Source organism: Balaenoptera borealis (genome assembly GCF_965194805.1).
Source record: "Balaenoptera borealis genome assembly, chromosome: 9".
Taxonomy (NCBI): domain Eukaryota; kingdom Metazoa; phylum Chordata; class Mammalia; order Artiodactyla; family Balaenopteridae; genus Balaenoptera; species Balaenoptera borealis.
The window spans coordinates 34,683,310-34,695,849 of record NC_138873.1 but is presented as its reverse complement, the minus strand read 5'-3'; the positions used below and the strand labels follow the sequence as shown (position 1 = coordinate 34,695,849).

At 36.7% G+C, this 12,540-nt stretch overlaps 1 protein-coding gene across 5 annotated transcripts in view; it reads right to left on the bottom strand.

Moving 5' to 3' along the window:
* PTPRK (protein tyrosine phosphatase receptor type K) overlaps positions 1 to 12,540 on the bottom strand; it is a 546,316-nt gene that overhangs the window by 3,039 nt on the left and 530,737 nt on the right. For all 5 annotated transcript variants that reach the window (XM_082406089.1, XM_082406087.1, XM_082406086.1 and 2 more), the window contains 7 exons: positions 9,820 to 9,955; positions 9,479 to 9,628; positions 8,419 to 8,592; positions 5,385 to 5,516; positions 5,119 to 5,244; positions 2,347 to 2,510; positions 1,677 to 1,812 (listed from right to left, as the gene is read on the bottom strand). In XM_082406089.1, the coding sequence (XP_082262215.1) occupies positions 1,677 to 1,812; positions 2,347 to 2,510; positions 5,119 to 5,244; positions 5,385 to 5,516; positions 8,419 to 8,592; positions 9,479 to 9,628; positions 9,820 to 9,955 (1,018 nt within the window). The remainder of the gene's footprint in view (positions 1 to 1,676; positions 1,813 to 2,346; positions 2,511 to 5,118; positions 5,245 to 5,384; positions 5,517 to 8,418; positions 8,593 to 9,478; positions 9,629 to 9,819; positions 9,956 to 12,540) is intronic.

Sequence of the window (12,540 nt, the reverse complement as noted above, 5' to 3'; positions counted from 1 at the left end):
AGAAATCAGAGTTAAATTTGGAAGTATGATTTGAATGCTGCAGCCAGAAGTGATCTTATTGATGATTTTGGAAGACTTGATCTGAGAGATAGAGGCAGAGTTTACATTAAAAACTCTTCAGACAGCAGAGAGTTTAAAGACCTAACCATTACCCGCCCATTTTGTAAAAAGACCTCAGAGTTCTACCTCAAAAATTCCTCAAATCTATCTCCCCACTTCCTCCAGCTCCATTGCCAACACCCCAGTAAAGCCAGTATCATCTTATCGGGACAACAGCAATACCTAAGGTATGAGCTGGAGTAGAGGGGCTTTGAGGACTTGTAGAAGGGGAAGAAGTCTGTGACGTTCTTCAAAGTGAAACAGTATAAATGTAACTCTTCAGATTTTGTCTCAGGAAGCAATGCACCTCCTGTGTGAACAATCCATGAGCAGGAAGTGGTGAAAATACTTTAAAGGTTTATTGAATTGCTCACTTTTGTTATCTGATCATCTTGATAAATGTAGGGCAAGCAACAATGATGTCTTGGTTTTTCTGGTTTACTTTTCTGTGAGCATAAACTACACAGCTGCCCCTGACCTTATCCTACCATGCACATATGTATAACCCACAGCCATCACTTTAGAAGTCGAATGTGCTAGAGAAGTTTAACTTTCTTCCTCTGCATACAGCTTCAACCAGACGAGCTCCTACATACACATACCTCCCTGCTCTTATTTTGTAATCTGTGTTGTGATTTGTGAGCCCTGGCTAATTCAAATAATATCACATGAACTACGTTCTAAAATTGGTAAAGCTGAAAACTGTCAATGGCGATAGTTTAAAAAATTATAATTTGACCAGCAATGAAGAATTATAGATAATGACTAAAATAAATTTCATTTGCCCTTTAAAAACACTGGGTGTCTAAAGTGCTAGATGCAGGGCTTCCCTGGTGGCGCAGTGGTTGAGAATCTGCCTGTCAATGCAGGGGACACGGGTTTGATCCCTGGCCCAGTAAGATCCCATATGCCATGGAGCAACTAAGCCCGTGCACCACAACGACTGAGCCTGCGTCCTGCAGCTACTGAAGCCCGCGCGCCTAAAGCCCGTGCTCCGCAACAAGAGAAGCCACTGCAATGAGAAGCCCACGCACTGTGATGAAGAATATCTCCCACTTGCTGCAACTAGAGAAAGCCCATGCGCAGCAACGAAGACCCAACACAGCCAAAAATAAATTAAAAATACAAAGAAACAAACAAAAAGAACTGATATAAAAAGTGCTAGATGCAACCTATGAGTATATCCCTCAAAATGTTTTACCAGTTAACTCAATATTGTTTAAGAAATAAAAATAAACAAGAATAAAACCTAGCTAGCAGGATTTTCTTATTATAGAACCATTTACCAAATTTTACTGTAGCAAATATTTATTGCTCAAAAGAAACAAACAAAAATCCTATACATTTCCCAAGTTAAATGAAAGTAGTTTTCTTCATCATTAGCAGTTTAGGCAATATGTGATTATGTTTATGTGGGTAAAGAGGGATACTTGGCAATTCATCAATTAAGCAGGAAAGTCCCCACAAAGACACATTTATACATATGATTCGCTATGTGTGTATCAAGTCAAATCAACAAGTAGGTATATGATTGACTAATCTCTACCCTCCCTTCTGCGTTCAAGACTGTGACTCACCGGGGCTTCCACCATGTTTGGCTTGCTGTTCCTTAGCGTCTTGACAGCATGGAACACATCGACAACATTTTGCCGTTTCACCATTTCAACAACGATGCCTATAGCACAGAACATGCCACTTCGCCCACCACCATTTCTAAAAGCAAAGAAAGCAAAGGCATTTTAGAGTGAAGCTTTTGGTGACCATAGGTCACACAATCATATGTTTGGGAAAAGAAAACATTATCTTTCAAATTTTTTCCCTTTGTGTTTTAATTTTGCTTCACATGTGTGCATGTATGTGTAGAGAACAAAAAAGAAAGATACTTGAGGATGACATTAACTCAGTAGCTTATACTTAGGGACATGTTATAGGTATAGATGGCTGCAACCTAGATACTTTGAGATTTTGATAGATTTGTACACAGCATAAATCAGAAAAGTTATTCAGAGTAGTGTTCAAAAGAGTTTAAACTATATAATAACTATACAATAATCAATTTAAAAAATACAAAAGTTTAAGTTAGTAGTGAATTATAGAATCAAGAAACAGGAAGATTGTTTCAAAAGAATATCTAGTCAAGGTCTGTAAGATGGGAGTTGGCTACTCTTTAACATAGAAAACGTGAAGACTAATGAGGAAATGACCACCAAGGCCCCCCAGATGGCCAAGCCAAGCCACCACACTCACAGGCAGTGGATGATTGTTCGGCCCTCCCCGTCCTCGCATTCCTCCTGCCATTTTTCCACCTGCAGTATCAGCTTCAAAAATGACCGTTTGGAGCCAGGCACTTCTCGATGAGAAGCCCACCCTAGATATTGAAACTGCTGCACCATCAGATAACCTTCCTGTGGCTGCAGAGGGAAAAGTATTTTTATGTAAATAAGTTGGGGCTAGAATTTTTACTAAAAAGTAAAAGGTTCATATCAATTTACACCATGACATAAATGACACTTACAATGGATTGAATCTAGCTGATGCAAGTCCAGAATATGTACATACCAGTGCAGAAACATTCTAAGTTACATGAGAATTATCCGTTATACAAGCTTCTCCCTCATGCTCCATATCCAATAATCAATTCCTATGTTTTTACTTCTTAAATAACTTTCAAATTCACCTCCTCTTTATTGCCACTGACATCATTGCACTCTCAATCACAAATCATAATAATCACTTCTTAGTTGATCTCCCTGAACAAACTTTGATCTCCTTTCAAACCATTCTTGCCGAAGGCATCATGATTATTTTTAAATGCAAATATGATCTTGTCACTTCCTGATTTAATGGCTTCCAAATGATCTTAGCATAAAACCCAAATTGCTGCCATGGCTTAAAAATACCTATATGATAAGGCTCCACCTCTTTCTCTAACTTCCCTTTATTCTAACAACCTATTCAAGTTCTAGACACACTGGCCTTCTCTTAATCTATTTATCAAGTCATTTCTTGCCTTGGGAACTTTGCACATACTCTCCCCTTCGCCTTGAACATCTCCTTCTTGCTTGCTTTTCTCAGTCCCAAACAGAGTGATCAACTTGTCTTGGGTTTGCCTTGGACTTTTCTGGTCTTTGCACTGAAATTCATGTGTTCTAGGAAACCTCCCTGTCCTGTGTAAACCAAGGTAGCTGGCTATCCCATGCCCAGAGAGCTCCTACAAATTTTTCAAATTTTGACTTAAATATCACTACCTCAAAGAAGTCTTCTCAGATCACCCAGCTATGTCAGATCACCCAAATCCTCTGTATTTTGTACTTTTTCTCTGTAAAATTTCATTTATTTGTAAATGATTATATAAGTTTTTTAATGTTTGTCTTCCCTGACAAAATACAAATTCTTTAAGGACAAGATAATCTCTTTTTCCCTTAAAATCTCTATCCTAGAACCTAGCAAAATACTTTCCAAAGAACAGTATTGTTGAATAAATGAATCAAGACCTTAAACCTTCATATGAAAATGTAAGGAAGAATTTGTAATGCACAAGTAAGCCATATCATAAGGCATCAGATCTGAAGCTTCACATGGCAAGGGCTCATGCATCTTTTGGTAGGACAATCTATACTATCTAGTATAACACCCAACCTCTAGTTGGCGCATACTAAATATTTGGTGAGGTGAATGATATTAAATAATGAGAATGGGAACAGAAAGAAAAATCACGCACTAATATGGACCAGAACACCAAATACAGAGGAAGATAAATATGCTGACCAAAAAAAAATGTAACGCAAATTTCAGTTCCTGTTCCTAGAATATTTTTCATATAAACAGCTCAATTAACAGACAGGTCTTACTTTCTTAGTTTAGCAGCTACGGTTTCTCAGCTAAAATATTACTAGAACCATAATGTAACAGATGTGCAGACATAATGAGATTCCTTTAAATTAACATCTAAGATATGCATGAATATTATGACATGATTGAAGTTATCCTTTTTTTCTCCACTGAAATGAGCAATAGAATTGGATATGAATTTCTTCTCTACTTATACACATATAGACTTATTAACCAGAAACACATATAGCCATTTTGATGTGAGAAACACTGAAACATGACAATTCTAATCACACACTTAAAACAAGACACATACATAGAATTGCTGCTCTAAAAAAGAGTAACCTAGCTCTTTAAAAAGACCATAATTCCATAGAAGTTACTACTGCTTTCTTTTCAAATTCTGCTTGCTATGTGGTTACATAATCTAAACAGTTTTTATTAGTACTTTTTGGTTTTTTGAAGGAGAGACCCCACACAATTTGTCACTGATGGCAAAACACATGAAGTGTCAAGGAAAGAAAGACTTCTGAAGGACACAGTTGCTACTTAGCTGCTGGGAAAAGGCACAGTGGTAGCAGCACTCGATCTAGCTATAGATTTGGGCAAAGCCAGATGCTGGGACATTTAGAAAGATGAAATTGTAGATGAGCTGTAGGAGGAGAATTGGTGATGGCTGTGATTTACTTTTTCCTTCATGCCTGGGGCCCTCTCTTACAAGCAGAACTGGAATAGTGACACGGAACCCTTCTACAATGGCTAGTCCGACTTATCACTTCCTCCTGTCATCAGTATTATATTCTTATTTTTCAATTGCATGCCTCTTCTGGGTTGGATTATCAATGCTAATAAAACATGCAGTCAACCTCGAGATAAGTCTACTTATACTCAGGGGCCAGGCACAGACAATCAAACTCACTTGAACCTAGGAATCTGAATTTAGATTTCCATATAGAATACAATAGGCTAGTAACTGACCAGGAAACCTAGCTTCCAGCATTTCTGCTTTCCTGTTTTTAGAATGCATTTTTATTCCAGTGCTAAGGCATGAGATGATTACTAGCCTTGGGAATGATTATATAATGCTTATTAGTTTTACTCTCTCTTTTGTCTGAATGGAAACATACTCCATCATGGTTATGGTCACCTGGTTCTGGATCAGCTCAGTTAAAATCATTAATGACTTACTCTTGTTAGATTGCATATCCTAAAAATCCGGTTTATCACATCACAGTCCATTGAACAAGACATACATTCCACTTGGATAGGGCCATATCGTAGCATCCCTTCTTCTGGCCAGTACTGAGGGCAGCCCTAGATGATGAATGTTTTGAAAGAAAAAGAAAATGAGCATTATTTTTTCTAACTAGGGTAGTATAAAGCAGATTTTACCATTTTATTACTACCTTATTAAGTTGTGCATAAGTACACAAAAGCAACCTATAACCATTAACCTGGGACAAGTCGACTTCATTTAACATCACAATGGAGGTACAGCCATAATCATACACTAATCTCCAGAAGTCTTTCACAGTGTTTGGCAGAGGGTACTGTGTGACGATGAAAGCAGCTGGTTGCCTGTAGCTCTGTGAAAAAAACAAGGTAGATGGGGAAACATAAGAACTTCAAATGAATAATTAGTTGTACAAACAGATTCAGTACACTTCAATGTAGGGCCAGTAAGACACAACATGGAGATGGAGCCAGCCTGCTGCTTAAGCCATGGAAGAACAGATTTGGACCATTGCAATATACTGCAACTAGTAATCAGTCAATCTGTTGTATGACTTTGATGCCTCAGCAGTAAGGTAAGCCAAGAATTTGTTTTATTTTGTTGATAAAAGTAAATATAGCACAAATACCAAAAAAAAAAAAAAAAAAAAAAGAAAGAAAAGAAAACTTCTTGAGGCTAACATCCTTTGTGAGGTACCTGTTGGACTGTTTCAGTCTTCCAAAGTCTAAGAGGTTAAAGGCATAAAATTCCCTGGCATGTGTGTGTGTCTCTGTGTATCTATCTATGTCTATCTGCTATCAGCTGTGAATGGAACTGTTTGGCTCTCCTCCACTCCAAATAAGAAAAACCACATGTGCCTCAAACTCTTGTGCTTTTATATTATATCGACACTATCAACACATCTTGTAGGCAATCCACTTTCCATAGTTTTCTGGGCATTTCTAATGTATATCAATGATCAGAATGATGGTTTCAATCATTTAAGATTTTTCAAGTGCCAAAGAGTAAAACCAATGCATTTCCTGGGCCCACATAAGAGGGAATGTCTCCTTGTTTACCAAATGCCCCTTGATTGGGACACAGCGCATTATCTCTTTCCAGAAGGAGAGGATAGGCTCATCTGGCCAGTCAATCTGTCATTCTACAGACTAATGATCTGCACTAAAAAAGAAATATATATTTCTATGAAATTAATGATTTGTAAAAATATTACTAGACAGTTGCCTGAGATGGATTTCTTTAATGCTGATAAAAATTGTCAGTGATCTCCTAACTCATTTGTATCATACTACTCTTTAAGTCCTTCAAGTGTCTTAAACCAGTGTAGAAATTGACCTTTAAACTTCATAGATCCTATCACCATTTGGGAAATGCTGCTAACCATAGCATTTCACTCCATGGAAGACTTCAGGATAAATCTGAGGAGATAGTAATTCACCGGCTGCTTCTACTTGACCTTAAGACCTCACAAAGTCACACCCACAGTTGGGGTGAGTACCCTCCTAAAGAGGGTATGAAAGCTCATGGGAAAGGATCAGAAGAAAGAAGTAAGCTTCCCTTCCAATTAAACGTCTGCTCCATGGGAAAGTAAGTCAAAGGCTAAAAGCCTTTTATTCCTGTTTTGAGTCACAGGGGAGGGGATATAGATGAGGAGCAGATGATGTGGGAGAAGACTGAAGATTTCCTTTTTCCTTCCTCTCTAAGTGCAAGAGCACATCTAAGGCTTTGAAATCACAGGATCCTTGGCCTTACCTCCTAATTCTTCACAGGTATGGCGCAGGGTATATGCCCCTTTCGATGGGGGTAGAGAGGGCAGGAGAAGGTGGGGAGTGTTGACCAGTGAGCCCACTCTTATAAGCCAAACCCAACTGAAATTTCTGAAGCCCTAACCACACTACTAAATCCACAGGGCAGTTTCACCTATAAAATATATCTGTGTTGAATCACAGGGAATTAAACAGAGAATAATAACAGGTAGAATACAAGCTTCAGTCTTCATATTGACTAGAAAACAATCCGAAAATTAGGAAAAAATTTGAAAGAAATGCCAAAGACAAAAAGTGCCTCAAACACATGCCTCATCAATATTCTTTCCTAATATTTTCTTTTTCCCTTTTTCACACGGCCTTTTTTCATCCAAATCTAAACTGGCTCAGAAACAAAAAGTTCTGTGGGTTTTCTCTGTATTTAGTATGTTTGCCTTTCCAGACAATTAAAATTGGAAGAAAAAGTATAATGAGGATCCAATGTGATTTCAGGAGATATGAGTAATGACAAGGCAAGACTCTGGTCACAGCAAGAGTGGCATCTTTCTACTTGAGCTTGCCTTTAAACTATTCCACGCATTAGAATAAAAAGATCAAAGCAACTGGGTGAAAGTTAGAATTGGAATGTGGGCTTTTCTAAGTCTCTACTATCAGAAGCTAATTTTGGAAACACAATAGGAGCAATTACTTAGAAAGCTTCATTATTAGTCACCCAGGAGTGAACCCTGACTTCTGATTTCTCCTTACTACAGTTCCATAGCCTAAAGGGCAAAAACTAGAGATGCTTATGAATGAAGGTGATAAACTAAAAGGATTCTGAACTTGAAACCCTTCTTACTTCTTCCCAAGGTAAGCAAAACAAGGTGGTCAAAGACTAATTTAAAATTCTCTTTCTGTATTGTTCTGTCTATGGGACGCTAACATGCTGAGTACATGCTCTACCATCTAAGTGTGAAGATTGGGGTGGGGTAAGAGAGTTCCTTCATTATGATCGATGTGTTAACATGATATCTTCCATGTCTTCCTTAGTTATTTATATCTAGTCTCTATTAATTAATAACCAATATAACAAGTTAGCTATAAATTATTGGAACATTAAATGTCAGAGATAAAAATTTCCAAACTAACACAATTTCAGTAGAATATGGCATTCTGTGATTTTAAAACTTCGAAATAGATAAGCATGATTCTCTTTCCTGAAAATAGTTAGGATAAAAACTATCACCTGTAGATATTTCTTGTACAGAAATTTTATAATAATTGACAACCAAGTGCCAAACTTATAGTCAAGTCTAAAATTTATAGTGCCTAAGAATCACTGTAAGGGAAATTCAAAATCATTCTCCAAAAAAAATTTGTATTTCAATGTAAGTTTCAAATTTTCCTTTTTAGGCCATTTAAATTTTCTTGAAAAGAGAACTAGCCAGTGTTCATCAATTTTGCAGCTTTTCATGACACTTTACACTAACAAAGAGAGCAGTCTCTTACGTCCATAAGAGCAGCATTGATGTAGTTACTACTCTCCCCATCAATTGTAATTAAAAAAGGCAGACATCTGTCAGGTGGCAGCATGTCCATGAAACGGTTCTTGTCATGGTTCCTTGGCAGGCAAGCTATACTGCAGTCCTCAGCTTGTAGTCGAGGGGTGACTGAATTCAAGGTCTGAAAAGAAAAGGGAACCCAGGTTAAAAGACAGTGACCCATTTAATAGCATAACACAGATCTATCAAGCATTTTGGAGGCCAAGTAGAAAGTGAAGGATTTGTGCAAGCCAATGGCATTTGCCACGATGACATGCTGATAGACTTTGTAGTTAAAGCTAATGAAGCCAGAGAAGTGACAAAGAAACAATACACACATTGTACAATGGGTCTCTTCTTAAAAGGGAAAGGGATGCTAAACAACACAGCAACCTGCAAAATGTATTGCCTAACCAAAGAAAATGCAATCAGAGTGGCCCATGATGATGACCCATCATAAAGTTATCATTTGTAATAACATTTTAATATGCCATATTTGAAGACGTGCTATTGCATGTTGGAAAGAGCACTGGGCAAAGAATGAAAGTATTAGGTTTCTAGAGTTATTCTTGACTTCATAGTCACATAGCTTTAGGGGTGTTTTAAGGGCAATGAAAACATTGGGGATTATTTAGAGACGATATTTAGCACAAACTCTAGCTATTATTATTAATGTTCTTGATCTCACGTTGTGAGTAACATAGAAGGTTAAAATCCATAGGACTGCATTTGGAAAAAGGTTGTAAACACACCCAAATTACCACTAAATTTGACTTTTATGATACCTTTGCCCACACTTTTCCCTGAGTCTGAACTCATTTGCCCTTCAAGATACAGCAGATATGAGCTCATTAACACAAAAGTGACTCCATAATACGTATAATGAAAGAGACGGGTATTATATTATACTTAAAATAGGGTCAAAGGTTATAAATTTGACTTGAAAGATGTTTCTTAGAAGAATTAAGACTGCCCAGAACAAATTGTAATAAGTTGTTCATAAAAGAGGTCGTAGAAATAGTAAATACCTGGAATTCATCTTTGAGATGTGAAGAGTTTGTCTGGGAGTCTATTCTAATCATATCAAAATATGCAGCTTTAAATTCACAGACAGGTATGGCAGTTTCTCCACATAAGCAGGCTTCTAAAATGGCATCATGAATAAAAATGTACTGTTCCTATCAAAAGAAAGAAAAAGAAAAATTTCATAATATTTAATATAAATGTTCTGTCATCAAAGAATTTTTTCTATATGACTTGATGAGCTAATATCGATTCTATGTGAAAAACACCTAGTATTTAGTTTGATAAATATTGGAAAGCAAACAACAAAAAAAGGCCACTAGAGGTTAATCAGCAATCAACACACCTCTGTCTGGACCATATTGATACGACGAGATCTTAAGGCTTTGACACAGTTGTAGATGTCAACAACACCCTCTCTTTCAGCCATGTCCAGCATGATGTCAATCACAATGTAACAACCAGTTCGTCCAGCACCAGCACTGAAAAATAAACAGACCTAAAGAACTGCAGGAAGCATGTCTATGAAAATTGAAAGATCCTTCTGATTTTCAAATAAGTGGAATCAAACTGATTTAACAAAGTACAATACATAATTTGTACTTACTGTGTAAATGCTTATTAATGAACAAATAACTTCATGTAGAGTATCTACTTTGGTGTAAACTGAGGATTGGAACAAATGAAAAGATACAAGCTTTGCAAATCAAACTGTGTTTTGAAAATAATGTATATATGTCACTCAAGTTACATAGCTCTCTTACAGTCTTCACTTTGCATAAATTTCAGGCTCATAGAATTGATCAAGGAGTGGATTCGTGCTTTAAACTTTCACCTGAGACTGAGAGACTCACACTCACGTGGTTGTGGGCACTCAGGCAAAATGCAGGAATGCTGTCTTAGTCAGACAGACTCTTGTCAAGGCAAAAGAACATTAATTCCAAAACCTTTAAATGGAAAATCTGAGGAGTCACAATTCGGGGGAAGTGTTAATAGTGAGGGTGGGGAAGAAAATGGCGGTTATCAATGGGGAGGAGACCAACAGTAAAAAGAATATTTGAATGGTGATCCAAAGAGAAGATGAAAATGAATTGTGAGGCATGAAATATAATTCTTAACAGGTCACAAAGATGCCACTATCTTACTGTATTTAATTCAGTAGTTGAATCATAATTCACTGTTGATTATTTTACCCACTGGAAATATTTCTCCAAATATTTCTCCAATTATAAATAGAAGTCAATGGAGCAAACAAGATATAGTTGGGATTTTTACAGGAAATTCACTTTGTAGTTAGCTTCCTCTTTTCCATAAATTCAGATACCCAAGTGTAAGTAGAAAATGACACTTCTGTTTCAAGTGAGTATCTGAGAATCTTGGAGCACTTCTGAAGCAAGCAATTCATAGGAAAGTAAACCTCTATGATAAGTCAGGACACCGCATAATTGAAAACCCATTTATCTCATTTTCTAAATGCATAGATAGACTATTAACATTATTTCTTTGTTGTCCAGATTTGGTCATTTCTCTTAAACTTACTGTTACTTAAGAAATTTAAGTAAAAGGTATTGTGGCTATCTCTATTTCTTTTTTTCGCCTACCATCTTCTCAATCACTGTTCCCAGGGTTTGAGACAAGAAAGTAATTGAAGAGTACATCAGATTTCTTGAGGAGGATTGAACAGATTTTTTTTGCAAGGTACACAGTATCTGATCCTAATGGGCCGCCTTACTTTTATTGTATTTTCTGTGCTTTATTTTTCCCCTTTTATACATGGTCATTTAAATACTGAATAGGCTGGATTTTCAGAAAGAAAAAAAATGCTTAAGCACAACCTATTATGTAGCTTGGAAGGGATAGTATTTGAAAATAGTGTGCAGCATTTAGGAAAAGCTTTTCAGATTCAGTACATATTTTTCTGTTCATATCTCAAAATGAGGCCATGTAATTTGCTTTTAGTGTCTCCAAATGCTTGTTTTAAGAGAAGTTTCTAATCAGAAGAAAGTCTGGATGATCACATTTTTCTGGCATATATTTGCTGGATTTTACTGATGTAGTCTTCAAGGTTCTCTGATGGGTGGCTTTTTAAAAAAAAAAAAAATTCTTAAGTAGCTGTCTTACAGCACAAATTCTTGCGATTTAGACCATTTAATAACTCTGTATGCCTCAAATTTAGTTGTTTTTTTTTTATTCTTAGAAGCTTTATTCATACTAACCAAAAATTGGCACCAAAGCCAATATTCATCAACAGGAAAATGGATAAACAAATTGTGATATATGTCCATAAAACAGAATATTATTTAGCAGTAAAAGGAAATAAACTACTGATAAAAGCAACACACTGGATGAATCTCGAAAACATTAAGTTGATCAAAAGAAGTCAGACACAAAGAAGACATAAGTATGATTGTATATATGTGAAGTTCAAGGCCTGGCAAAGCAAATCTGTGGTGATAGAAATCAGAATAATGGTTGCCTCTGTGTGGGAAGGACAATAAACTGGAAAGGGCATGAGAAAACTTTTAGCAATGATGGAATTGTTGTATTTTTTTTTTTTTTTTTTTCACACACACACACCGTATTTTATTTTTACCAAATTTAGTTTTAAAAGCTGGGGTTCTATTGGGAATTTACTAGATAGGCAAGAAACCTCTATCTTTACCTACCATTCCATAATATAATATGGGATTTGCAAAAGTGATTAAAAAAAAAAAAATCCACCACAACACACACACAGATGTTGCCACTAAAAGGCAGAGTTTCTACACTTGCAATTATAGACAATACTACACACATTATGATGAATATATTTATTTCTGAAGTTTCTATTTTATATCTTCCTTAGAGTTAACTTTTATTTTATTACTGTTTTACCTTATCTGTAATACATGAAAGCTGAAACCTTGTAAGCCAGCAGTCCCCAACCTTTTTGGCACCCCCCCCCCCTCGCCTGCCGCTCACCTCCTGCCCTGTGGCCCGGTTCCTAACAGGCCGCGGACCAGTACCAGGCCAGGGGTTGGGGACGCCTGTTGTCAGTATGCATTAGTTTTTGTGGTTACAAACCTTG